The sequence below is a fragment of the Cygnus olor genome, chromosome 28, assembly GCF_009769625.2.
Source record: "Cygnus olor isolate bCygOlo1 chromosome 28, bCygOlo1.pri.v2, whole genome shotgun sequence".
Classification (NCBI taxonomy): domain Eukaryota; kingdom Metazoa; phylum Chordata; class Aves; order Anseriformes; family Anatidae; genus Cygnus; species Cygnus olor.
The window spans coordinates 904,999-930,611 of record NC_049196.1 but is presented as its reverse complement, the minus strand read 5'-3'; the positions used below and the strand labels follow the sequence as shown (position 1 = coordinate 930,611).

At 68.1% G+C, this 25,613-nt stretch overlaps 5 protein-coding genes across 6 annotated transcripts; 3 read left to right on the top strand and 2 right to left on the bottom strand.

The window, feature by feature from the left end:
- Window positions 1-792: 792 nt before the first annotated feature.
- LOC121060637 (gonadotropin-releasing hormone II receptor-like) lies at window positions 793-3,633 on the top strand. Its single transcript, XM_040538583.1, has 4 exons — window positions 793-869; window positions 1,557-2,496; window positions 2,621-2,825; window positions 3,119-3,633. The coding sequence occupies exons 2-4, from the start codon at window positions 2,008-2,010 to the stop codon at window positions 3,631-3,633; spliced, it is 1,209 nt and encodes a 402-aa protein (XP_040394517.1). The 5' UTR covers window positions 793-869; window positions 1,557-2,007.
- A 599-nt stretch (window positions 3,634-4,232) lies between these two features.
- On the bottom strand, window positions 4,233-6,993 carry RBM8A (RNA binding motif protein 8A). 2 transcript variants are annotated; one of them, XM_040538884.1, is made up of 6 exons: window positions 6,600-6,753; window positions 6,043-6,102; window positions 5,834-5,911; window positions 5,441-5,577; window positions 5,171-5,307; window positions 4,233-4,809 (listed from the first exon to the last, which is right to left on the bottom strand). In XM_040538884.1, the coding sequence occupies exons 1-6, from the start codon at window positions 6,664-6,666 to the stop codon at window positions 4,764-4,766; spliced, it is 525 nt and encodes a 174-aa protein (XP_040394818.1). In that variant the 5' UTR covers window positions 6,667-6,753; the 3' UTR covers window positions 4,233-4,763. The 2 variants fall into 2 exon arrangements, with proteins under 2 accessions (XP_040394818.1, XP_040394817.1); XM_040538883.1 differs by having other exon boundaries at window positions 5,441-6,102; window positions 6,600-6,993.
- Window positions 6,994-7,809: 816 nt separating this feature from the next.
- Window positions 7,810-15,091, bottom strand: LIX1L (limb and CNS expressed 1 like). The gene is made up of 6 exons (XM_040538885.1): window positions 14,780-15,091; window positions 12,850-13,013; window positions 11,982-12,122; window positions 11,626-11,721; window positions 10,465-10,542; window positions 7,810-10,298 (listed from the first exon to the last, which is right to left on the bottom strand). The coding sequence occupies exons 1-6, from the start codon at window positions 15,030-15,032 to the stop codon at window positions 10,056-10,058; spliced, it is 975 nt and encodes a 324-aa protein (XP_040394819.1). The 5' UTR covers window positions 15,033-15,091; the 3' UTR covers window positions 7,810-10,055.
- A 476-nt stretch (window positions 15,092-15,567) lies between these two features.
- PEX11B (peroxisomal biogenesis factor 11 beta) lies at window positions 15,568-18,325 on the top strand. Its single transcript, XM_040538882.1, has 4 exons — window positions 15,568-15,713; window positions 16,359-16,474; window positions 16,599-16,800; window positions 17,210-18,325. The coding sequence occupies exons 1-4, from the start codon at window positions 15,658-15,660 to the stop codon at window positions 17,580-17,582; spliced, it is 747 nt and encodes a 248-aa protein (XP_040394816.1). The 5' UTR covers window positions 15,568-15,657; the 3' UTR covers window positions 17,583-18,325.
- A 2,329-nt stretch (window positions 18,326-20,654) lies between these two features.
- On the top strand, window positions 20,655-25,215 carry LOC121060772 (toll-like receptor 2). Its single transcript, XM_040538867.1, has 2 exons — window positions 20,655-20,781; window positions 22,032-25,215. The coding sequence occupies exon 2, from the start codon at window positions 22,056-22,058 to the stop codon at window positions 24,627-24,629; it is 2,574 nt and encodes an 857-aa protein (XP_040394801.1). The 5' UTR covers window positions 20,655-20,781; window positions 22,032-22,055; the 3' UTR covers window positions 24,630-25,215.
- Window positions 25,216-25,613: the final 398 nt, after the last annotated feature.

Genomic DNA, 25,613 nt, shown 5'->3' with positions numbered 1-25,613 from the left:
AGTGGGGCAGCACAAGGGGTGCGGGGGTGCCTGGGTGGCGGTGGGGCTGGGAGCCAGCACGTCTGGGCACTGGGGTGGGTGGGGGCTGCACCTCTGGGTGTCAGCACCTCTGGGAGCCAGCACATCTGGGCACCGGGATGCACGGGGGTTGCCCATCTGGGCGCCAGCACATCTGGGTGCCAGGGTGCGTGAGGGCTGCACATCTGCGCGTTGGCACACCTGGGCACCAGGGTGTCCAGGGACCGCACATTTGTGTCATCACGTCTGGACACGGAGGGCGCACGGGGACTGCACAGCTGGGTGCCCACACACCCGGGCATCGTCACGTCTGGGCGCCGTGGGGCACAGGGACCGCACAGCTGGGTGCCCATGCACCAGGGTGCACAATTCCTGCACACCTGGGTGCCCACGCCTCTGGGCAGGGGGTATATAAGGACCGGCACGTTTCGGTGCCAGCACCTCCAGCAAGGGGCCCCTGAAGGGCTGCACCAGCACAGGGGGAGGCTGGGGGATGGCGGGGGGTGTGTGTGGGGGTCCTGCCCCTACAAACACGGTGTGGCTGTGCCAGAGGGGCTGCATCCCCCCCCACAGGCCCCCCCGGTGTCCCCACGGGGACGCGGCAGCCCCACGGGTGGGCTCGGCTCAGCTCCAGCTGCGACGGTGCCAGGGGCAGGCAGAGGTCAGCCGGGACCCCCGGCGGGGACCCCAGCCCCAGGGGGCTGTGTGTGTGGGGGGGTGCAGCCCCCGCAGGGCTGTGTCGGAGCCCGCGGCCTCCCGGTGAGGCTGAGGCTGAGGCCGGCCCTGCCCGCAGCGGGAGGCTGGGCTGAGCCGGGCGCTGGCGGCACCGGCTGCGGCAGCACTGCAGAGCGGTACCGCAGCGGGGCTGGGCTGGGGACGCTGCCGGGGGACACTGCTGGGGTTGGGGACAGCACCCTGGGGCACTGCTGGGGCTGAGGGGACACTGCTGGGGCTGCGGGGACGCTGCTGGGGCTGGGGACATCACCATGGGGCACTGCTGGGGCTGAAGGGACACTGCTGGGGCTCTGGGGACACTGCGGGGGCTGTGGGGGCACTGCTGGGGCTGGGGACAGCACCATGGGGCACCGATGGAGCTCTGGGGACACTGCTGGGGTCGGGGACACTGCTGGGGGTAGAGAAGGCGCTGGGGTGGGTGACACCACCGTGGGGACACTGCTGGGGACCCAGGGGCAGCCCCCAGGGACAGACGGACACGAGGGGGAGCAGCACGGGGGGGGCTGCACTCTGGGGACGTGGGACATGGGTGGCAGCAGCGCCTCCAGGAACACTCCGGGGGCTTTATTTTGATTCCCTCCTTGGCACGGGAACCAGCCCGGGGGGGGGGGGGGAACCCCCCACGTCCCCCCTCGGTTCTTCCTCATCCTCCTCAGAGCCCCGGGGACAGGAGCTGGGACGGTGCCCACACGTTGGCTCGGCCCCTCCGTGGGACACAAGGAGAGGGAGCGGGGCTGGCCACTGCTGCTGGGACCCCCCTGCTCTACCCCGGGGTGACCTGGGGGCTCCCCCACCCCCTGCAGGGCCACCGCGGCAGCTGAGGAGGAGGAAGAGGACGAAGGACACCCGCAGACCGTCCCAGGGGGTGCTGAGAGGAGGTGATGCCAGCGGGATGGGTGCCCAGCCTCGTCCTGCTGCACCCTGAGGGCTCCTCGGGGTGAGCTGCTGCACCCCTGGGTGCCCCCAGCGCCCGTCGGTCCCCAGGGCGGGGGGACGAGGCCGCTGTCCCCAGGTCACGGCTCCTTTATGCACCAGCACCCGAAGCACGAGGGCCCCCGGGTGGGCGCAGTCGCTCGGGGTCCCACGGGGGCTGAGACCTGACGCAGCTCGAGGCAGCGGAGCAGGAGCCCCGCCGGGAGCACCGGGCCGAGCCCCGAAGATGCTCAGCACCACCGCGTCCTCCCACGGCACCGCCACAGCCCGGGGGGGGCATCCCCAGCGCCGCCCCCGAATCCCGGCCCCGTACCGAACGGCATGAACGGCACCGGCGCGGCGGGGAACCGGAGCTGCGGGGGCGGCGGCGAGGAGCCCCCCCCGCTGCCCACCTTCTCCACCGCCGCCAAGGTGCGCGTGGCGCTGACCTGCGTCCTCTTCCTCTCCTCGGCTTGCTGCAACGGGGCCGTGCTCTGGGCGGCCGCCCGGGCTCCCCGCCGGCGCCCGCCCCGCGTCCGCCTGCTGATGGCGAACCTGGCGGCGGCCGACCTGCTGGTGACGGTGGTGGTGATGCCGCTGGACGCCGCCTGGAACGCGACGGTGCAGTGGTACGGCGGGGACGCGGCGTGCCGGGCGCTCATGTTCCTCAAGCTGGCCGCCATGTACGCCTCGGCCTTCGTCACCGTGGTCATCGCGCTGGACCGCCACGCCGCCATCGTCACCCCGCTGGCCGTGGGCCACGCCGAGAGGAGGAACAAGGCGATGCTGAGCGCCGCCTGGGCGCTCAGCGCCCTGCTGGCCCTGCCCCAGGTGGGCGAGCCCCGGGGCTGCGGGGCAGGATGAGGCCGCCGAGGTGCCAGGCGTGCCGGGCACGAGGACGACGACGGTGATGGTGACGGGGGAAGGCCGCTGACGGCCCCGTGTCCCCTCGCAGGCGTTCGTCTTCCACACGGTGAGCCGGTCGCGGCCCCGGCGCTTCGTGCAGTGCGCCACGGTGGGCAGCTTCGGGGCGCACTGGCAGGAGACGCTCTACAACATGTTCACCTTCGCCTGCCTCTTCCTGCTGCCGCTGCTCGTCATGGTGCTCTGCTACGGCCGCATCCTCGCCGCCATCTCGGGCAGGATGAAGGAGGCCCGCGGTGAGCGCGGGGGCTGGGGCCGGGCTCCGCCACCGCCTTTTTCTTCTCTTTTTTTTCCCTCCTTCTCCATTTTCCCCTCGGCATTGCCCCTTCCTTTCTCCTCCTCCCTCGCCTCGTCCGTCTTTCCGTTCCCGTGCACTTCAGCGACCCCAAATCCTCCATCCCCACTCAGGTCCCCAGCCCTGCCCAACACTTCGCTCCATCTCCCCGCTCCAGCCCCCTCTCCCCAGCTCATTAACCGTTAATTAACCCCGGCTATCGCCCCCCCCTTTTGCTCCTTTTCCACCCCGCAGTCTCCTCCCAGGAGTTCCAGCTCCGGCGGTCCTACAACAACATCCCGCGGGCCCGGATGCGCACGCTGCGGATGTCCATCGCCATCGTGCTGACCTTCATCGTCTGCTGGACGCCCTACTACCTGCTGGGCCTCTGGTACTGGTTCTCCCCCGAGATGCTGACCCGCCAGAAGGTGCCGCCGGCCCTCAGCCACATCCTCTTCCTCTTCGGCCTCTTCAACACGTGCCTGGACCCGCTGGTCTACGGGCTCTTCACGGGGCACTTCCGCAGGGAGATGTGGCGCGCCTGCCGCTGCAGCCGCCGACGGCAGGAGCAGGACGCGGCGGCGGCGGCGCTCACCGGCTCCTTCCGCGCCTCCACCGCGCCCGGGAGGGCTGGCAGTAGTTTGGGGGGGCCTGGCAGTAGCCTGGGGGGGGCCGGCAGTAGTCTTGGGGGTGCCGAGAGGCACGAGCTGGGGGCGCCGGGCCGGAGGTGCGAGCTGTGCCGCCGGCGGGCGGTGGAGAGCTTCATGTGAGGGGCGCCACAAGCGCCGCCGCCTCCTCGCCCCTCGCGATAACCTCGGGGTCTTTTCTCATCGCGAGCCTTCCTCGGGCCGCGGGGTGGCTCCGGGGGCACCTTTCCCCCGTGGCGCGGCGTGGGGAGAGCGCAGGCGCCCACCCGGGCTCGCTTCACGCCGTGCCCAGTTTGTTTTTCCTCCCAGCCCCGCGGCCATGCGCTGGGGGCCCGCGGCAGCTGAGGTTGGAGCGGCGGCAGCGAGCTGTCCCGCGGGCGTGAGGAGCGGCAAGCGACGCGTGCTGGGAGGAGAGGAAAAAGTCCTGGGGCAGAAATTCCTTTCGGGATGCTGCAGGGGCTCCCCGGGGGAAAAAAATAACACCCGATGTACACGGGGAGGGTTAAACGGAAACGGAGCCAAGGCACGCAGGGACCCTGCTGGGCTGGGGAACGGCACGCAGCGAAATAAAGCTAGCTTTTCCCAAAATGCTTTAAAAAAAAACAAAAACAAAAAAAAACCAGCTTGCTCTGCTGACGGGGCACGGTGACGCCGTGGCGATGTCATCTGCCGACTTCAGGCAACAGCATCAGCAAGGAGGCGCGGAAAGGAAACGTCTCAGCTACAGTTTCTGAGAATGTTTAATTAAGAACAAATAACGAGAGGGCAACCTTACACAAAAGAGGAATTATTTAAAAGGCTGTGAGCGACCAGGGGTTCGCTCGCTAACAAAGCCACCAGGGTCACCAACCCCCTCGGGAGGTTTAAGGAACATTTGTGTGGGAAATAGAAAACAATTTCTCTCCAAAAGAAGGGCAGCCCCAACGCCAGGTGCACGGTCGGGCTTCCCAAAATGAAACAACCGAGAAATATTTAAAACAAAAAACAAACAAACAAACAAAAAACGTTGTGGTTTGGTAAGAAACTGAGCTCAGGGGGCTACGTCCACCACAAAAACGTGCGTGGAAGAAACCCCAGGGAGCTTCAGGTGCCGCTTCCTTGGGGCACCAGGAAACCCCGCAGGCAGCAGGCAGGAATTTGCCGCAGCCGCTTCTCAAACGCCCGGTCCCAACATCACCCTCCCACCCCTTCCCCGGCCTCCCAGTTCCCTCCCAGTTCGGGCTCGTAACACGCGGGGCGGCGACTGGGATCCATCACCGGCGCCTCCTGTCCGGGCTCCTGCTCCGTCGGCGGCCGCCCCTGGAAGAGAGGCGAGGGCTCAGGGCACCTCTCGGCCCCGGGGGGGTTGTTTTACCCCCCGGGGGGCAGCATCCGCCCCCCTCTCGGCCCCGGGGGATTTGTTTTGCCCCCCCGGGGGGCAGCATCTGCCCCCAAGCAACCCCGGGGGATTTGTTTTGCCCCCCGGGGGGCAGCATCTGCCCCCGGGCAGTCCCGGAGCTGGTTCCCTTCTCCCAAACACCCGGGGGTCTTCGCCCACCTCCCGCGCAGCCCGCGGGGCTCCCCCCCAGCAGCACAAACGAGCCCAATTAACTCCTCCCGACCCCGTCCGCACTTTGGGGAAAGAAAACCCCGGTTCCGTCCCGCCACGGAGCCCTCTTACCTTCTTTTTCCTTTCGGGGGCCCCCTGACGAAGCACCAGTCCACACTGATGGGCTGCCCCATCAGCTCCTGCCCGTTCAGCCCCTCCATGGCCGCCTGTGCCTCCTTGTAGGTCTCGTACTCCACCAGGGTGTACCCCTGCGGGCGGCAGGGGAGCGCCGTGAGCCCAAATTGGGGGGGGAAATCCCCCCCCCCCCCCCCGAGCCCACCTCCCTCGGCCGTGCGGGGGGAGGGAAGCGCGAGGAGGCGTCGGCGCGCGCGGCCCGCCTACCTTCAGGTACCCCGTCCGCCTGTCGAGGTTGAGGTGGATGTTTTTTATCTCCCCGTACTCGGCGAACTTGTCGTGGATGTCTTCTTCCGTCGCCTCCTCGTGGACGCCCGTGACGAAGAGGATCCAGCCCTCCACCGCTGCGGCGGGGCGGGGAAGGAGGGAAGAGTTACCGGGGGGGGGGGGTGGGGGCGCGTTCCACTGAAGGACCCCCGAAAATCCACCTGGAAGGCCCCGGGGGTGCCGCGGTGGAACCAGGACACGCCAAACGGGGACGGGAGCGGGATCTGGAGCCCCGCAGAGCGACGCTGGGGGTGTGAGGTGAATCCCAGAGGGGTGGGGAACGGCTCTGAAGACCCCCGAGCCCCCCCCGAGCCCCCCCACCCCGGTACTCACACCTCTGCGGGCCCGGCTCGTCGCCGTCCTGCTCCACGCTGTCGTAGTCCTCACGCACGCGGGCCCGCGAGCCCTCCTCTGGGGAAGGGGGGGAGAGAGAAAAATTGGGGAGCGCTGCCGGCACCGAACTCGCCGAAAGCCTTTAAACCGCCCCAAAAAGGAGGCGGGGCGGGGGTGGGGGGGGACACCGGGCGGCTCCCGGTGCTCACCTGAGCCGAAGCCGCGTCCCTTGCGCTTCTTGGCCTTCTCCTTCAGCTTGTGGATGCTCTCTGCGGGACGGGGGCGGCGGGTGAGGGACGGGGCCGTTACTGGGGGACGGGGGGGGGACAGCGGGGAGGGGGTGGCCACGGGGGCAGCGGCTGAGCCCCGAGGGACCAGGACCGGGACCAGGATCAGGACCGGGGCCGGGATTTGGATCAGGACCAGGATCAGGATCAGGACCGGGATCAGAACCGGGGCCAGGATCGGGATCGGGGTCAGGACCAGGACCGGGATCAGGATTAGGAACAGGACCGGGATCGGGACCGAGACCAGGACCAGGATCGGGACCGGAGCCAGGACCGGGATCAGGACCAGGACCGGGGCCGGGGACAGCGGCCGAGCCCCTCGGGACCGGGACCGGGAGACCGGGCCCCGAACAGGTCCCGAACGGGCCCCGCCGCGACAGGCCCGTACCGGTTGCGCCCCCCAGACCCGGGACCCCCGCTCCCGGCCGGTCCCGAGCGGAGGCAGCACCGAGCCGGGCCCGGCCCCGAGCCGCCCTCACCGTCGCCATCCTCGTCCATGGCGAAGTCCTCGCCGCCCGCCTCATGTAGGTCCAGCACGTCCGCCATCTTGCCGCCCTCAGCCCCGCCGCCGCCGCCGCCGCCGCGGTGCACGCCGGGAAGAGCGCCGGAAACGGGGCCCCGGAGCGCCGCGGACGCAGGGCGCCGCCATCTTGGAGAGGGCGCCGCCATCTTGGGGAGGGCGCGCGGCTGGGCGCCATCTTAGGGAGGTCAGCGCGGCTCGTCGCGCCCCAGCCGCCATGTTGGGAAGGGCGGGGGTGTCTGTCCCCCCCCCCCAAAATGGGGGCCGTTATCCCTAAACCTGGGGGTGGCAGCCGGCCCCATGGCTGGCACAGACCCCTCGGTGTGGCACAAAGCCCTCCCGTGCCCCCAAAATGCCAACGCTGCCCCTACCTGTGCCAGCTACCTGAGGGGCCTGGGGACACGACATGGCTCCCGGCCCTTCTGCCCCTCATGGCGCTGGCGTCACCTCGCTCCCCACACCGTCACCTCCCCACACCGTCACCTCCCCACACCGTCACCTCCCCACACCGTCACCGCCACGTCCCCAGCCTCCCCCCTTCCCAACCCGCCTCGCCTCCCCCCCGCTGCAGCCTCCCCGGGGCTGCCCCCCGCCATCACCCCCGCCAGGAGGCCGCCGTCGGCTCCTCACGGCCCGGCCGGGCAGCGGCCGCACAGCCGAGTTACTTTTGGGTTGGTTTCCCGGGGAAACGGGGCTCGAACGAGCACGAAGTGGCCACGTCCGCACCGCTGGCCCTCGGCCCACCCGCGGCGGCGACGAAGGCCCGGGCCGCAGGAGGCCAGGCCCTGCGCAAAAGGCAGAAAAAAGGGAAAAAAAGACCAAGATGGGGGGCAGGAGGAGCCCGGCTGCTGCGGGCCGGGCCTGGCAGGACACGAAGGGGGCCCTGGAGGGGGAGAAGGAGGTAAAAAGGACAAAAACAACACCAAAAATCCCATCCGAGGGCCAGGCCTGGCTGCAGCCCCAGGGCAGCAGAGCGTAAAGCGCTTTCCCAGGCAGAAGAAACGCTGGAATTAAACGAGGACAAATGCGGCTTTGGTGAGGAACAGCCCAGAAAATCCGTGCGCTTTTGGGGCCGTTACCAAACCTCGCTCCTCCTGGGGGAAGGGTTCAGAGGGATCCGGGAACGTTCTGCCCCTCCTGCCCCGCGTAAACAGAGAAAGCACCACGGCTACCCCAAAATCTATCGGTTTATTGTAGAAAACTATACGTACAAAAGGCAACGGTGTACTGAGCGCTAGGGCGGACAGAGAGAGGGGGGGACGGCCGGCGAAAGGCGATTTATCGTGTCGGCGTTAATTACAGAGCCCGAGCAAGGAGAATCGCCCCGCCTGGGTGCCAACGACGCTGGTGCCGGGGGGTCAGATCGAAACCCCCGAGGCTGAGCCGGCCGTGCTCGATTCCAGGCAGATTGTGCAGCTGCGTCCTCACCCAGAGAGGCTGCGGTGACCGCGACAAACCCCAAAGCCCTCCAAGAACTCCCTGCAAAGCTCTTAGGGGCGCCGGAGAGCCGCAGCCGCTGCTTGCCGCGGCCCCTCGAGGCGAGAAGGCCAGGAGGGTCGCGCGGGACGGCGTTACCGCCTTCCGAGGGGATCAGGAGACCAAAAACGGCCAGCAGCGCTGCCGAAACCAAGTGGCAGAGCATCAGCTTCTCCTTTTTCCTTCCCCCGTCCCTCCCCCGCTGCCAGGACGTCCCGCTTTCCAGACGCGGGCTTTGACGCTGGAAGCGGCGCAACCCTCCCGGATTTGTTTCAGAGCCGCCGCCGGCAGCGCTAAGGCAGCTGCAGGAGCTTGTGTGCAACTCCGCGGGACGGAGGAGCGGCGGGGAGACGTGTTTTGGTAAAAGCATTAAAATCCCTACGTGCAGAACCCCCCCTCAGCACCGAGAGCAGCGCAAACAGCACGGGGCGGGGGTCCCGTGGAAGTGCCAAGAGGTCAGGCTCCACGCGGAGCCAGGGATTAAATCCAAATACAACGCCTGGATGTTACCAGCCTGTAAAAAAAAAAAACAAAAACCACACCACGGAACCTCCACGCCGTTTAGAGTCACGTTTATAAACGCGTTAAACGTTAGTAGTGTTGTGTAAAGAGGCTGCATATAAAAAATATATATAAAAAAAAACCCAAAAACAGAATAGGCTTGTTAGGGCAAGAATACAAAACTAGAATACCTACAGATACCGCAGTTTGCTTCGCCTCCATCTCAAAACAAGGCTATTGCTTGGATATCCGCGGGCCTCCGTGTTCAACCGCGGTCCCAAAGGCTCTGTACCTCTACCCAGCGCGTGGCTGTGGGGGAAAAGAACCGGAGAAAGCTCAAAGCCGAACGCTGCGCTGAGGACGAAGGCTGTCCGCAAGCGATAAGCCCACCGAGGCGCCGCTGGCTCTTCTGGGCTGCTTAATTTGAGGAGGAGGCGGCGGTGGCGCAAGGACCACCCTCGACAAGCGCCCGCTTCCTGGGCTGGGAGCGTGAGCTGCGGGAGCGCTTTAGTGGCAGGACGGGCGTTTTTGATCTAAGCACCGCATAGATTTAGCGCTGATGCGTATATGGAAAGGAATTAAAAAAGAATAGTGCACCCTGGGGCCTCCTTTCGGCAAGGCTTGGTTGTTTCCCTCTCGCCGCTGGCTGGCTCTGAAGCTCCGGCAGGGCTTTGGGAACCTGCCTTGGAAAGGCCGAGCCTGCTGGGAAGCTGCTCGGGAGCGAACAGCGCGTCCAGCCCCCGTTTCTCGCAAGGTTTTCCCTAATTCTTCTCTCCTCCACACGGCTCCACCGCCCCGCTGCCAGCCAAACCGACCGTCACGCCGCTGCGGGCACTCGGGGCGGCGCTGCAGCGCCCCCGTAAGGACCCAGGGCCCAGCAGGAGGCTCCGGCGGGTCCAATTCTGCACCGACTGCCAGCCTCCCAACCTGGCCCGACCAAAATCTCGCTTCTAAATCCCTGCTGGGTGCTTGGGAGCACTCCCCACGCAGCTCGCGGCGCGGCGTTACGGGGAGCGCCCGTTGCTGCGCTCAGCAGGAGGGAGTTTTTGGCAAAAACCCCGTTAATGCAGAGGCAAAAGGCAGAGGCAGGTGCGCACGGCCCGCAGCAGCTCCGAGGAACAGAAGCTTTGTGGAGGCAGCGCCACGCCCCCGCAGTACCGACAGAAAGTGTTAGCGTTAGCGCTGGAAGGCCGCTTCCTTAAAAACAAAAACAAAAACAAAAGGGGACAGGAGGAGCTCCTCAACTCCGGAGCAGGTCTAGAAGCCAAGCGCTACAAGGTAGAAAAATCCGTACGGGGGCGTTTTCGCTTGGTTTTTCTGCAAAATGTGCAAACGGGAAGAGGCCTTACATGCTCTAAGGGACCCGCGACGACGGACCCCGGTCCGCGCGGGGGCGTTAGCGGGGTCGGGGGGCGAGGAGCACCCCGCGTACGGGAGCCTAGCAGCTGGAGGGGTGCGCGCCCCCCAGCTGGCCGGCCGCCAGCATCAGGATGTCTTTCTTCTCCTTGTGGAAACGCAGCTCCTTGCCAGCCAGGCGCGCCTCGTCCAGCTCCCTCTCGGTCGAAGCCAGCTCTCTGGAGAGGGCCCCCGGGCTGCTCTGCTCCCGGTTCACCCAGTCCGTGGCCATCTGGTTGCGGATGTCGTCGTCCAGGGCGCGGTGGGAGTAGTGGGCCAGCACCTCCTGGCGGGGAAGGGACGCGCGCGGAGGGAGCTCAGGGAGGACGAAAGGCACCGAAGGGGCCGCGCGGCAGCACCCGGCTTCCTCACGCCAGCTCCGGGAGGCGGCCGCGACCCCGGCGCAGCAGGAGGAAGGGTGCCGGAGCGCAGCTCCGCCCGCCCGGACTCACCTGCCGCGAGCACTGCCTCTCCCGCATGGCCTTCAGGCTGCCGTTCCAGTGCAGCAGCTGGAAAACCGTCATCAGCTCCTGCAAGGGCGAGAGGCCGTCAGGCGGGGGCGGGGGATCCCCACGCAGCTGCGAGGATCGCCGAGGGCTGCTCAGGAGCCCGTGAAGAAGAGACTTCCCTGATTTGTCAAGTTAGCGCTGAGCGGAAAGACAAAAAGCCACGGGAACGGGGAGACCGAGGGCAACGCCGCTGTCCCGGGAGCCAGGACGTGAGGGCCGAGCCCGGCTCGCGGCCCCGGCCAGGAATCCCCGTCCCAGGAGCGGGTAACGGAGGGGACAGGCCCTGCCCCGGGGACCTCGGCACCCTTCAGGCAGGGCTCCGTCACCCTGCAGCCTCGGGACTTAGCCCTGAGCGGGCGACGAGCCAGCGATCTCGGAGCAAACGTCTCTCTCGCAAGGCCACACACGTTCCGCCCCCACGCACACCCGGCAACCCGCGGGCTCCCCGAACGCAAACGCGGCCTGAGGAACGCACCCAGCAGAGCCCCCCGCGGAAACGGCGCCGCTCGCGGAAACGCGGCTGCCCTCCGCCCGCCGGGCGTTTCCGTTCAGGGGAAGCGAGCCAGGCAAGAAGGCGGCTCCGGGAGAAGTTTGCCCGCAGCAAAAACCCCAAACACACGGCGCCGCAGACTTCAGGCGCCGGCTTTGAGAGGCGGCCAAGCCCGGGGCCGAGCCGTGGTCGAATCTGCCCTCTTTTAGAAACGCAGCTCCCCCGTAGCTCAAATCGGCGCGCTCGCAGCCAGCTAGCCCGTAAAAGAATCGCTCCGAGCTACTTCCGAAGCCCTTTTGGAAATTGGAAGGCTTCAGGAATCCCAAATTATTGTCCCAACCGTGCCTCCACGTGCTGGGGCAGACGCTGCCCTCGCTGACAAGAGCTCGAAGGCCACCCGGCTCCACGGCACGGCACCGGGCCCTGCAAACACCAAAACCCACGCGCAGGGAAGCCCGATCCCAAATATTTACTGGCATACCGGCACCCGAAAACCCTGAGCTGCGTTCTAGGAGGAAGGCCCCCTTTTGGTTTTGAACGTGAAGCCCTCCGGACGCAGCTGGAAGATGAAGCCGAGCGCCCCTCGAGGCCTGCAGCTGGGTTAGGAAGGGTACCTGGAACTCCAGCATGGATTTCCCCTTGTTGGACTCCAGCATGAAGCGGAAGGCGCCGATCCCGGTGTTGGGGTTGTCAGCCTCCTCCCGATTGCCCTGCGAGAGAGGTTTCACACGAGGGCTGCCCCTCGGCTGCTCCCTGACCCCTCTGCCACGTCCCCCCCTCGCCTCGGCAGCCCCGAGCCAGAGAAAAGCGCTCGGAAGAGCACGAGGCCGTGCGGAAGGGGCAGCAGAATCAGAGCCAAAGCTTTAAAACCCAGAAGCCGCCGACAAAACCCGAGGACTTCCAGCTGCAGAAGGGAAATGTGAGGTTCTCCCCCCCTCCCCGCCCCCACCGCGAGGCGCGGAAGCCTCACGTTGAAGGACGCCAGCGCCTCCGAGACGCTCTTCTCGATGAACTCGTCCGTGATGCGCCGCGAGGGGTGCTCGTTGAACACCGAGTTCATCAGCGCGATCTTCGCGGCGCTCCTCCGGGCTTCGGCCTTGGTCGGACAGAACTGGGGGGGCGGGGGGGGGAGAGAAACGTCGTCAGGTCAGGACAGCCCCTAGGGACCTTCCCGTTGTGGAACCCGAGGGAATTTTCCCGCTCGTGAGGGAGGGAGCCCTCGCGACTGTCGGCCCTTCGTCTTTCGGGCGAGGTGTTTGCGTTGGACGCTTTCCCTTCCCCAGCAAGGGGCCAAGGCCATCGATCAGACACCGCAATCTGCTTTCTAGATTATTTTGGCAGCTTCAGAAGAGATTCGGGGTCAAACCCGGAGCCGTCACAAGGAATTATCACTCTACCAAGTCGTCCGAGCTGCAGCCGATAGACGCGTCCCACTGCCTAACCCCGCGAAGGATGACCAAGCACCAAAATCTATCAATGTTTTTTTTGTTATTTGTTCCGCCCCCCCCGATGCAGCGCTTCATACACCTCCCTGCTGCACAGCCCCGAGCCTGTCACGCGCAGGGAACCCCGCAAATCGCCATTTCCAGCCAAACCTTCCCCAAAACGAAGCCGGGTGGGGTTTTACGGGCCACCAGGCCCCCTCACCGGCGGGTGTGAAGCTAAGGAGGGCTGCAGACCCCCGTCGGCCTCATAACTGGAGCTAGAGGAACGTTTTTAACCCACCGCAGAAGGGCTAAAGGGTGCTAAACGCGTGGAGGAACGGTCCCGAGGCCGCCCAGGTGGGGCTGGGGGAAGGGAACGGGCAGCGGGGGCGGGCTGGAAGGCGGCGGCCGTACCTGGAAGCTGCCGAAGCAGCTGCCCCCCGGCAGCGTGACGTAGCAGACGTAGGGGGGGCTGCTGGAAGGCACCATCTCGTACACCACCAGCGCCCCGTTCCTCAGGTCGGCTCCCCGCGACTGCTTCATCTGCCAGAACTCCTGCAGGGCCTCCACGACGTTCACTGCGGAGACGCGAACGGGGTCGGGGTCGGGGGTGGGGGAAAAGGAGAGCCAGAAATGGGGTGGCAAAAGCGTCGGCACGTGCCAGCTCGACTCGAGCTCCCTCCTGCCCCGACGATTTGAGGGGTGGCTGCAGGAAAAACCCTCCGGCACCCCCCCTCCGAGCCTTTTCCGCCTCGGCAGGCGCCGAGCGGTCACTGCGGGTTACTTCCGAGCTGAGTTTTGGGGTGTTTTGTGTTTTTTTTTTTTGATTAAGCACGCCAGACAGGCGATTTTCCGCTGAAGACCGACGAAAAGCCGTGGGAACAATACCGAGGGACGAGCAGAATCCCCACGCAGACCGATCCCCGTCCCGCTGAGGGGGGGCAAGTCACGCACGAAATCCCCGGCCGGGGATTCGGAGACAAAACCCGATTCAGCAGCAGCTTCGGAGCCCGCAGCGACGGCCGCACGCCCCAAACGGGCGGTTTTCAACCCGTTTATTCAGCCCCTTCCTCTCCCTAACTCCGGGTCTTGGTGCCTCAACCACACGGGAGCGATGCCGGGGGCAGAGGCTGGTTGTCCCGTCACAGCACCCGAAATCCGGCACCGAGGGCACGGAGCCCGCGCAGCTTCACAGCAGGAATTTGGGGGGGTTTGTCTGCCCCCCCCCCAACCTGCACCTGCCCTGGGGGTGCTGTACCCGCCTGCTGGCCTCTCCTTCTCTCCCTCATGCCTACATCGAGTGGGATTTGTCCCCAAAAACCCGCAGTTTAGGGGGCGCAGAGCTCCCGAAGGGAAGGAGACCCCCCCCTGCTCCAGCCTGGGCGGCCCCAAGGGCTGACACCCCCCCCCCCCCCCCAACAAACCTCACCGAGCTGCCAAAATCCCCCCCCCCGAGGGGCACAAAATCCCCCGGTGCTGATGTGGCCCAAAAAGCCCCCAGACCCCCCCCAGAAATGGGGGGGGGGGAAGGGGGGCAGGCATGGGGGGGGCCCCCAAGGACCCCAGGGCAGGGGGGCAGAACATGGGTGGGGGGAAAAAAGGGAAGGGGGGGGGGTTCACAGGGACCCCCCCCTTGGGGGTTGAACATGGGGGCTGCTTCCCAAGGACTCCTTGGGGGGGGGGGGGTAAAACCTGGGGGGGCTTCTCAGGGATCCTGTGGGGGGTGGAATATGAGGTGGGGGGGTGTCCGAAAGACCCCCCGAGGGGGGGAAAACACAGGGGGGGTTCTCAAGGATCCCCTGGGGGGGGGGGGGAAAGCAGGGGGTGGGGGGCAAAAAATGGGGGGTGGCTTCCCAAAGACCGCGGGGGGGGTCAGAACAAGGCGGGGGGGCTTCTCAGGGACCTTCAGGGGGGGGGGCAAAAAATGGGGGCGTGTTCCCAAAGACCCTGGGATGGTAGAACGGGGGGAGGGGGAGGGTTCTCAAAGACCCCCGGGGGGGGGGCGCAAAAAACGGGGAGTAGGGGGCAAAATACAGGAGGTGGGATTCCCAAAGACCCTCAGGAGGGGCAGAACGAGGTGGGGGGGGCTTCTTAGGGACCCCGGGGGGGGGTGGGGGGTGGGCAAAAAACAGGGAGAGCTTGCCAAAGACCCCGGGGGGGACAGAAAACGGGAGATGGGGGGCAGAATAAGGGGGGGGGCTTCTCAGGGACCCCCGGGGGGGGCAAAAAACGGGGGGGGGGCTTCCCAAAGACCCCGGGGGGGGCAGAAGAAGGAGGGGGGGGGCAGAAGAAGGAGGGGGGGGGCTTCCCACCGACCCCCCCATCCCCCCCCCCCACCGCTCACCGCGGCCGTATCCCTGCGTGTGCTTGGCGAAGCTCCTCACCACCGCCTCCACCGCCTCCCTCAGCACGGCGGGCGGCCCGGCGCCGGCCGGGGGGGGCTGGGACAGCGCGGCGGGGCCCTGCAGCCCCAAGGCCGAGGGCAACGGCGGGGGAGGAGGCGGCGGAGGCCCCGCCGAGGCCCCGGCGAGGCCGGCCCGCAGGGAGCGCAGCGTCCCCACCCCCGGCTGCAGCCGCTGCGCCCGCACCGACTCCATGGCGGCCGCCGCCGCCTCCTTCTCCTCACGGGGCCCCGCCGAGCCGCCGCCGTCACTCAGCGCCGCGTCGGCCAATGGGAGCGCGGATCGCCTCAGGGAGGGGGCGGGAGGAAGAAGGCGGGCGGCCAATGGGGGAGCGAGGGAGGGGGGGGTGAAGGACGGAGGGGGTTGGGTGGGGCAAAGAGGGGGTGGGCCAATCAGAAGGGCGCTGGAGGGGTTCACCAATCACAAGTGGGGGGGGGGAGCGGCCCAATGGCAGCGCAGCGCGGGGCGGTGAGCGATGGGGAGAGAGCGAATCAAACGCGCAGCGCCGAGGAGGGGGCGGGGATTTAACCCTCACGGCCTCACTGAGCAGGAAAAAGGGGGCGGGGCAGCGAGAAATCGACCAATGAACGCGCCTGACGGCGGGATGGGGGCGGGGACCGCCGCAGCCGCCCACTCACAGCCTCTGTTTTCACCCAGGGGGGCGGGACCTCGCGGTGATCAGCCAATAGGGACGCAGCAGCGGCTCCGCGGCCTCTAGGCGGCGCTGCTCCCCCCCCCCCCCCCGCAGCGGACCCTTTTTGTCCCTCGGCGGCTCCCGTCGCGGCCCCGGAAGTGGCGGCGGCGGCGGCGGGGCCCGGCCATGGAGCCCTGGGTGCGCTTCAGCGCCCAGAGCCAGGCCCGGGAGCGGCTCCTCAGGTGCGGCTCCGCCGGGACGGCCCCGGGACGGCCCCGGGACGCTCAGGGCGGCTCGGGGCCCCTCGGGGGGGGGGGGTCCCGAGGCCCCTCGGCTCAGTCCCGGGGCTCCTCGCGGCGATCCCGGCCTCCTGATGCCGGTCCCGGGCCCCTCGCCGCGGCTCCAGGCCCCTCAGGGTGGTCCCAGGGCACCTCACGGTGGTCCTGGGCTCCTGACACCGGTGCCGGGGCCCCTTTCAGTGGTCCTGGACCCCCTGATGCCGGCCCCGGGGCCCCTCACGGTGGTCCTGGGCTCGTGACACCAGCCCGGGGGCCCCTCATGGCATCCCCGGGCTCCTGACGCCAATCCTGGGCTCCTGACGCTGGTCCCGGGCCCCCTCTTGGTGGTCCTGGGCCCCCTGACACCGGTCCCGGGGCCCCTCACGGTGCTCCTGGGCTCCTGATGGTGGTCCCGGGCCCCCTGACACCGGTCCTGGCCCCCTCTCGGTGGCTTCGGGCCCCCCGACGCCGGCCCCGGGGCCCCTCATGGCATCCCTGGGTTCCTGACGCCGGTCCCGGGCCTCTCTCGGTGGTCCCGGGGCCCCTCACGGTGGCCCCAGGCCCCCCAACGCCGGCCCCGGCCCCCCCTGACGCCCCCGTCCCTTGCAGGGCGGCTCAGTACGGCTGCGCCCTGGCGGGGGCCGCGCTGCAGAGGAACGGGGCGAGCGCCGAGGTCGTGGCCCGCGTGCGGCAGCTGGAGGCGCACCTCAGCCTGGGCCGCAAGCGTGAGTTGGGGGGGGGGAGCTCCGGGGCTCGGCGGCTTCGGCTCCGCGCCCCCCGTGTCCCCCCTTCCCCCCCCCCCCCCCGCCCCTTAACCGCCCCTCCCCGGGGCTGGGCTCCGTCCCGCAGTGCTGCGCCTGGGCGGCTCGGCCGACGCGCTGGAGGCGGCGAAGCGAGCCATCCACCTGTCGGACGCGGTGCTGCGCTTCTGCCTCACGCTCAGCCACCTCAACAGGGCCATGTACCTGGCCTGCGACAACGTCCTCTGGGCCGGCAAGGCCGGCTTGGCCCCCGCCGTGGACCAGGAGAAGTGGAGCCAGAGGTCCTTCAGGTGAGGGCCGAGGGCTGGAGGCTGCCACCCGCCTCCACGCGGCCTCCCCGGGTGCTGTGAAGGGGTTTCATCCCCCCCCCGCGAGGGTTTCTCCCGGTTTCATCCCTCCCCGCGAGGGTTTCTCCCGATTTCATCCCTCCCCGTGAGGGTTTCTCCCCGTTTCATCCCTCCCCACGAGGACTTCTCCCGATTTCATCCCCCCCTGCGAGGGTTTCTCCCTGTTTCGTCCCTCCCCGCGAGGATTTCTCCCCGCCCTGTGCCTCGCTAACGGCGGGGAGCAGGAGCTGGGAGGCACCGGCCCCGTCCCGTCCCCTCGGCGGGCTCAGTTTGGGCATTTTAAGAATTTTCGTCTCGTTTCTGCGAAGAAACAGCCGGGGACCCCGCTCTCTCTGCTCCCCTTGCCTTGCAGGTATTACCTCTTCGCCCTGATCGTCAACCTGAGCCGGGACGCCTACGAGATCCGGGCGCTGATGGAGCGCGAGGCGGGCGGGCAGCGGGCGAAAGGCGCCGAGGCCGGGCGGCAGCAGCGGCGCCGCGCCGAGGCCGGGCTCCAGCAGCTGGGGCTGAGGCTCCAGCTCGAGCTGCGGCTGCTGCTCCGCGTCCTTCGGAGCAACCCCCCGCTGCTGCTGGACGTGCTGAAGAACGCCTGCGACCTCTTCATCCCCCTGGACAAGCTGGGGCTCTACAGGAGCAGCCCGGCCTTCGTGGGGCTGTGCGGCCTCGCCTCCTCCGTCCTCTCCATCCTCACCATCCTGCACCCCTGGCTCAAGCTGAAGCCGTAGCCGCGCTCGGGGCCCGCTGCAGGGCTCCCTGGCTCAGAACCAGCCCGGGCAGAGAGCGGGGGACGTATGGGGGTGCTGGGTCCGGCCGCGCGTTCGCCGAGGGGCAGAGCAGCTCGGGGCAGGCTGAAGGAGCTCGCGCCGCGCCCGAGTCCCCGGGGACCTGCTGGTGCTGCCTCGCCTCGGCTCCCCGCGAGGAGCTCACCGAAATTCGGCTCTTCTCCCCGTCCACGGCAGAGCTCGCCGGGCTGCTTTGGGAGTTTAACATCTCCCAACCCCCCCCCCCTCTTCAGGGGGCTCCCTGGGCTCTCTTCTCCTGGAGCCGCTGCCTGGGAACCGTTTGCTGCCGCCCTGCTGGGGCTGGAGCCGGCCGCCGGGCTCTTCTCCGGGCTGCGGGGGGGGGTTTAAACCGCGGGGTGGGGTGGGTCTGGTGCCGCCCGGGGCCCGTTTTGACGTTTTATTTTCCTTTTAAGAAACCTCAGCCTGGCTGCGGGCGCGGAGGGGGAGTTGGAAGGACCCGGGCTGCTGAGCTGAGCCGGGGTGAGTGCGGGGCGGTGCCGGCGGATCCGAGGTGAGCCCACCGGGTGGGGGGGGGTGGGGGGCTTTGCCCCCCAAAAAAGAGGAGATTTCCTCTCCTGCTCCTTTCCCGCAGCCCCAGCGGGGGAAGAAGCGGCTGCAGCGAGCAGATCGCCGCCCCGCGGGGGTTCCCTGGGCTCATCCTGGCTTTAAAGAGTGCTTTGATTTTATTTAAGTGTACCCGGCACCTGCTTTGCTTTCCCCTGGGGGCTTTGCTGTGCCCCAGGAGCTCGGGGCAGGGCAGGGGGCTGCGGCTGTGCCGGGGGAGTCCCCGTGGCTCAGCACCTTTCCTCGGCACTTCGCCCCCATCCTGCTCGGCCCCCAGCCCGGCTTCTCTGCAGGTGCTTTGTGGGGAGGGAAGAAAAATGCGGTCTGACCGCGCAAAGCCTGTCCCTGCGAGGCGCCCGGGGGGTCGGTTTCCGAGGCGGGGGGCTGAGGGCTCGGAGCTGGGGGCAGAGGGGACGGAGCGGGGCCGGGGCTGAGCACCGAGCGCCCTCCGGATCCTTCGGGCTCCTGGCCGAGGGCTCGGCCGAGATCTCGGCTCCGACTCGGAGACTTTGACCCCTCGCTGGAGGAGGCGAGCGAAACAATCACGAGGCTGGAAGGCGCCCAGCACCCTTCTGCGGCCCCCCCCCACCCCCCCCCGCCGTCAGAAGCCTCCCTCCGGGCGCTCCACGCGGCGATCCCAGCGTTTGGGAGCGACGTTTCCACGCCGCAGAGGTTTGGAAGGCGCAGCTCTGGGGGGGGGGGGGCGGTTGGGGGGGGCTGTGCAGCACCCCAACTCCCTGCTCTGTACACCCTGCCCTGTAAGCGGCCCCCCCCCCCCCCCCCCAGGTCCTGGGGCGCTTTGTGGAGCCGCTCATTAAACCCAGCTGCTGAAGCCCCCTCAGGTTCCGGGGATTGGTTGTTTTTTTTTTTTTTCTTTTTTCTTTTTGCTGCTTTCAGCTCGGTTCCGCTGGCAGGCGAGGCTCTGAGCGCTCGGCCCCAGCGTGGGGGGCTCGCGGCCGTGCCCCCGGCCTCACGGAAGGGTTTGGGACCGGTTCCCTCCGCGCCGAGCTCCCCCGTCCCGTCCCGTCCCGTCCCGTCCCGTCCCCGTGGGCTTCGGGGCTTTGCAGAGCTCGTGGGGGGGGGGGGCGGCAGCTCCGTGGGGGTCCCCAGCACCAGGCGGGGTGCGCTCAGCCTCCCCTCGCCCCGGTGGGACCCATCCTGCGTTTGCGGGTCCCCAGCCCCATCCCCAAGGCAGGTGCCCAGCGCCTGCTTTCATCCCAAATCCCTCCTCAGCCCGTCCCAGCAGCCCGAAGCATCCCGCACGCTGCGCACCACGGCGCTGAGCCCACCCCCCCCCGCCCCGGCCGGTGGGGGGGAAGCCCCCCGCCCACCCGACTCGCCCCCTCTCTCGGCGCCCAGCACCAGGACCTTGGCTTCCCGCAGGGCCCCCCCCCCCGGGACGTGGTGCCTCGAATTGGGGTGCTGGGGGGCACGGGGGGGGGGGGTTCCTCACCCCCGGTGGGGGGGACCTGCTGGCAACTGGGGGGGGGGGGTCCCAAGGCGGAGGGATTGGGGTCACCTCTGCCCCCCGGGCGAGGCGCAGGCAGGGGGTGCCCCTGTGGGGGGAGCGTGAGGGTGCAGGGGGTGCAGGCGGCTGCTGGGGGGGGGCCACCGCGGTGCTGTGCCCCCCCCCCCCCCCACCCCCCCCGGGGCTGGGGCTGGGCCTGGGGGAATTTTCTCTCGGGTTTGGAGCTCGAATAAGGGGCGAGCCTCCCCAGGAGGGGACGGGGCGGCTGGGGAGGGCGCACGCGGGGACGGGGAAAAAGCGGAAGAAAATCCCGGTTGTGCAACGGGACGTCCCGTGGGTCCTGGGGGGGGGTGGGGGGGGGCGGAAAACAGCTCGTGCGACTGCGAGGCTCTCCCTGGGAGCGGGGTCGGGTTAGCAGCAGCAGCAGCAGGGAGAAAAGCGGTGGTTTTGGTTAAAACCAGCGCCGCTGCCAGCAGAAGGGGTTGCGCTCCGGGTGCCGGGGGAGGGACGGAGCGGGGGCACCGCCGAGCGCGTGGCGGGGCTGGACTGGGCATACTGGGCTGGACTGGGATGGGGGGGGCGCTGCACCTTGCACCTGCGGTGCCACCCACACCCCCCCCCCCTCAGCCCCATGACCGACCACCCGACGGAGAGCCGGCAAACCGTGGGGGGGCCCCATCCTGTCCCCCCCTCCATCCCCGGGCACCGGGGGTCAGCGTCACCCCCGGCCTCGCCGCGTCGCCCCCTGCCCCCCGGGACCACCGCCCCGGGGCCGTGTCGTGGCTGAGCCCCAGCGAAGTCGCCACATCCCGGGTGGGCAGGGGCAAGGGGGGGGGGGGGGGGTGCGTGTATGGGTTTTATTTTGGGGGGGGTTTGTGGGGGGGGTGACCGGTTCTCCCGGCCTCCCGAGGGCGTGCGAGGCGGGGAAGCTGCGCTGGGCTTGGCTTCGGGAACTCGGAAGGGGAGGGTGCTGGGCGCTGGGCGCTGGGCGCTGGGTGCTGGGCGCTGGCTCCCTGCTGCTCCTTTTCTACCCTTGGCCATGGGGCCGTGCCCCCCCCCGCTGCCCCCCAGCTCCCCGCTGAGCGCTGCCAGCCCCGGCCGCCGGAGCAGGTAGGAAAGGGCCGGATCCTGCACGTGGGTGCGGGAGGGGACAGCGCAGGGGGCGGCGTAAAGGGCAGGGATCGGGGCGGGGATATCGGGGTGCAGGAGGGGACCCCCGCCACCTGCCCCCCCCCCCCCCCTGCCCCAGAAGCGCCACCGCTTTGGGGTGCTGCCCGTGGGGGGGCTTTTTAGGGCAAAAAGCGGGGGCTCGTGGTGCTGGCCCGCGTCCCCACGGCACCGCGGCTGCTGCGAGCCCGAACCCGCTGCCATGAAACACACGGGGACAAGGGAGGGGACGGGGGTTCCCCGGGTTCCCCGGGGTGCCCGGCTCTGTCCGGCCCCGGGATGGGGATTTGGGGGATTTTGTCCCAAAACGGGAACCTGCCGCAGGGCTGCCCCTGTACCTGGCACCGGCTCGGCGTGTTTGCTGTCCTCCTCAGGGTTGTTCCGCTTGGGGCTGGGACAGGACAATTTCCCGTCTGGTTTTCTCCTCCAGTTTCCTGTTTTATTTTTTATTTTTTTTTGTTCCCCGGTAATAAAATGCCAAAGCTCACGCTGGAAACGCTGCCAGGGAGCGCAAGTTTTCGTCCGTGCGAAAACTTGTTATTATTATTATTTTGGGATTTGATCAAAAAAAAAAAAAAGAAAAAAAAAAAAAAAAAAGCTCCTCCAAGCAGAGCGGGAGCTGAAAGCTGCGTCTCGGGTGGTCCCCAGGGAGCCCCCAGCGCGCCCCCCCCCCCAGCCCCGGGGGTCAGCCTGGCCTCGGGGCAGGGCTCAGCGGGGCCCTCCCTGCGCATTGGAAATGGCCCCCCAGCCATGGGGGGGTCCCCAAGTCCCTCGGGATCCAGTCCCTGATCCCGTGGGCTCTGTCCCCGGGGTCCGATCGCCCAGCCCTCCCCGGGATCTGGTGTGCTGCCGCCCTCGCCCCCAGTCCAGTCCCAAATGTCCCCTGGGATCCCTGTTCCCTGCAGGACCTGCCCCCAGCCTGCCCCGGGATCCAGTCCCGGATCCCCTAGGACCCAGTACCCGATCCTTGGGATCCCACCGCTGATCCCCCTGGCATCATCTCCCTGATCCCATTGGGATCCGTCACCTGATCCTCGCCAGCACCCAGTCCTCACCCTCCAGCACCTTTGCCCTTCCCCTCCCCAAGGGTGCCGGGTGCCACGGGGCAGGGACAGTGCCAGCGGTGCCGGCACCCACCGGGGGGGCTCCATCAGCCCCCCACCGCTGACCCCTCTCCCCTCTCTTCCTCGCAGCTCAGCCCCACGGGGCTGCCCCGGATGCCCCATCCAGCCCCGTCCCTGGCTCCCCGCGGGCCGGCTGCGGCCCCCCCGGGCCCCCCGCGATGCCGAGCGGTCTGCGGGGAGGCGATGAGGCCGTCCCCGGCCTCCGGCACCCGCGGGCTCTGGTGCGCGGTGCTGCTGGCGCTGGCGGGGACCGCGGTGTTGCTGCCGTGCCGCTTGGCCGACCGCAACCAGACGGGGCTGTGCAAGGGGCTGAGCCTGGCGCAGGTGCCCCGCGGGCTCCCCGTCGGCCTCCGCAGCCTGGATTTGTCCTACAACAAGCTGCAGGAGATCACGGCGGGCGACTTCGCCGGCCTGACGCAGCTGCGGCGCCTGGACCTGGGCTACAACAACATCTCGCGCATCGCGCCCGACGCCTTCCTCTCCAACGTGCTGCTGGAGCAGCTGCGGCTCTTCAACAACTCCCTGGCCCGCATCCCGGCCCCGGCGCTGCGCCCGCTGGCCAACCTCCGCTGGCTGGACATGTCCAACAACCCGTACCGCAGCGCGGCGCTGGACGGCGTCTTCGGCACGCTGCGGCACCTGCGGGTGCTGTCGATGGGGGGGCCGCTGCTGCGCGACGTCGCCCGGGGGGACTTGGCCGCCCTGAAGGACACGGCCCTGCAGAAGTTCGCCCTCAAGTCGGCCTCCAGCCTGCGGCGCTACGAGGCCGGGGCGTTCTCGTGGCTCAACACCACGGAGCTGTGGTGCGATATGGCCCTGGACGAGAGCGTGGCGGCACTGCCCGTGATGCTGCGGGACCTGCGGGGCAAACCGCTCGACTACCTGCGCTTCCGCAACCTCTTCGAGTTCACCTACTACCAGGGCACCAAGGACCCCTTCTCCGGCCTGGCCGAGCTGCGGGCCACCAAGCTGGTTTTCTACCGGGGCAAGTTCAACGAGAACCTGCTGCGCCTGGCCCTGCTCAACGTGCAGAGGTCCCGCGTCCGCCAGCTGGAGCTGGTGGCCATCGACTTCGCCCGCTCGCCGCAGTGGAACAGCTCCGGCGTCGGCGCCGTCGCCCCGCGGCTCGACCGCCTGCTGCTGCAGGACATCAGCAACCCCGACGTGCTGCGCTTCGACTGGACCTTCACCTGGCTGGGCGGCGTGGCCGCCCTCTCCATCATCAACGTCAACTTCAACTACGTCCCCTGCGACGCGTGGGGCGAGATGCGCAGCGTGGAGTTCCTGAACATCTCCCGCAACCGCCTGGAGGACGCGTACATCTACAACCAGCGCTGCCACTACCACGGCGTCATGCCCAAGCTGGAGAACTTGGTCCTGGCCAACAACCGGCTGCAGAGCCTGGCCACGGTGGCCTCGCTGACCCGCACGTGGCCCCGGCTCGCCCGCCTGGACGCCAGCCACAACGCCTTGGGCAGCCTGCAGGAGACGTGCCAGTGGGGGCCCACCTTGCGCTGGCTGGCCCTGCACCACAACAGGGTGACGGCGGCCACCTTCGGGTGCCTGCCCACCACCCTGGAGTATTTGGACCTCTCGCACTCGCAGCTCGACCGCCTGGACATGGGCTACTTCGCCCGAAGCCCCCGGCTGCGGGAGCTGCTGCTGAGCGGCAACAAGATCAAATTCATCCCGTCCGAGTGGAGCTGCTCCAGCCTGGAGGTGCTGGCGATCGACGGCAACTCCTTCGGCGTCATCACCCGCGGCTCCTTTGTCAACATGCCGCGCCTCGTTAGCCTGACGGCCGGCAACAACCCCTACCACTGCACCTGCGACCTCTACGGCTTCTTGCAGGAGACGCAGCGGCGGGGCCGGCCCCGCCTGGGCGACTGGCCCCACAACTGGACCTGCTACCACCCCGAGGCGCTGCTGGACACCCCGGTGGCCTCCTACGCCCCGCGGCCGCTGGAGTGCGACGTGCCGGCGCTGGTGGCCGTGGCGGTGGCCAGCACGGCGGTGGCGGTGGCGGCGTGCGCGGCGCTGTGCTGGAAGCTGGAGGCGGGCTGGTACGTGCGGGCCACGTACCGGCTGCTGCAGGCCAAGTACCGCGCCAGCCACGCCGTCGCCGCGCGGCGCTGCGCCTACCACGCGTTCATCTCCTACAGCCGCGCCGACGCCGAGTGGGTGCGCCGGGAGCTGCTGCGGCGGCTGGAGAGCGCCGAGCCGCCCTACCGGCTCTGCATCCACGAGCGGGACTTCATGCCGGGCCGCTGGATCATCGACAACATCGTGGAGAACATCGAGAACAGCGCCAAGGTCATCTTCGTCCTCTCCCGCAGCTTCATCGACAGCGAGTGGTGCAACTACGAGCTCTACTTCGCCCACCAGCGCGCGGTGGGGCTGGGCTACCAGGACGTCATCCTGGTGGTCAAGGAGCCCATCGACGCGCGGGGCTTGCCGCGGAGGTTCGCTCGCCTGCGGAAGATGCTGGGCTCCAAGACCTACCTGGAGTGGCCCCACGAGCCCAGCCGCCAGCCCTTCTTCTGGATGCAGCTCCGCAGCCTCCTGGGGACCCCCGGGGGGCTTGGACCCGGCGGTGGCGAGGAGGAGACGGACGTGGATGCCACCAGCACCACCAGCACCGCCGTCACCACCACCACCAGCACGTAGCCGTTGCCCAAGCTCCGTGTCCCACCCAACGCCATGGCTCCGGTGTGGTTTTGGGGTGTCCTCCCCCCCACACACACCCCGGGCATCCTGGGGGCCTGGAGCAGCCCCTGCCTCAGTTTCCCCAAGTGGTGGCGAACTGGGATGGGGAGCACCGAGGTCCCAAAAGGCTCGCAGGAGGGCAGGAGACGGAGGCAGCGTCCAGGAGGTGGCGGTGTCGCCCGGCCGACGTGGCCCCGTCCCTCCATCCACCCTGCGCCCGGGGGGGGGGGGCCCGATCCTGCCCTGGGGGGGATGGAGCGGGGAGGGGGCACGGTGTGCCCCCTATGGGACAAACCTCCTCGAGCATCCCTGCCCCGACGGGCAGCCCAGCGCCCCGTTCTTTCCTCTCCCTTTTTTGTTGATTTCTCCAATTTTGCATAAATTTCTTTTTTTTTCCTAACTCCGTCCCCCTAAAAAAAAAAAAAAAAAAAAATAAAAAAAAAGAAAAAAAAAAAAAAAACCACGACGCCCGGCCCGGCCGTTTATTTTTAGCAGCCAATTGCAACGTCTCCAAGATGAAGGAGGAGGAAAAAAAATATATTAAAAAGAAAAAAAATCGGTGCGTGCCCAGCCGGAGACAGAGTCACCTTTGAGCTGCTCCGGCGGCGAGCGGCTGGGGCCATGGGGGGGCCCCCGCGCCTGCTGCCCGCGCTGCTGCTGCTGCTCCCAGGTAATGCCCGAAGCCCACCCGCAGCCCCCCAGCTAGGGGGGGTTTTGGGGTGCCTCGGAGCCGCCCGGTTCCATTTTGGGGATGCTGCGGTGTCGGGGAAGAGGTTTTGGGGTTGATTTGGCGTTCTTCGGGGTGATTTTGCTTTTTGTTTTTTTTTGGCGTTGCGGAGGGTTGTGGTCTCCTGGGGCGCGGCGTGTCCCGAGGGATTGGGGTGCCCGAGGGATTGGGGTGCCCGTGGGAAAATCCCGTAAGGAAGGGGGGGAAATGGGGGACCC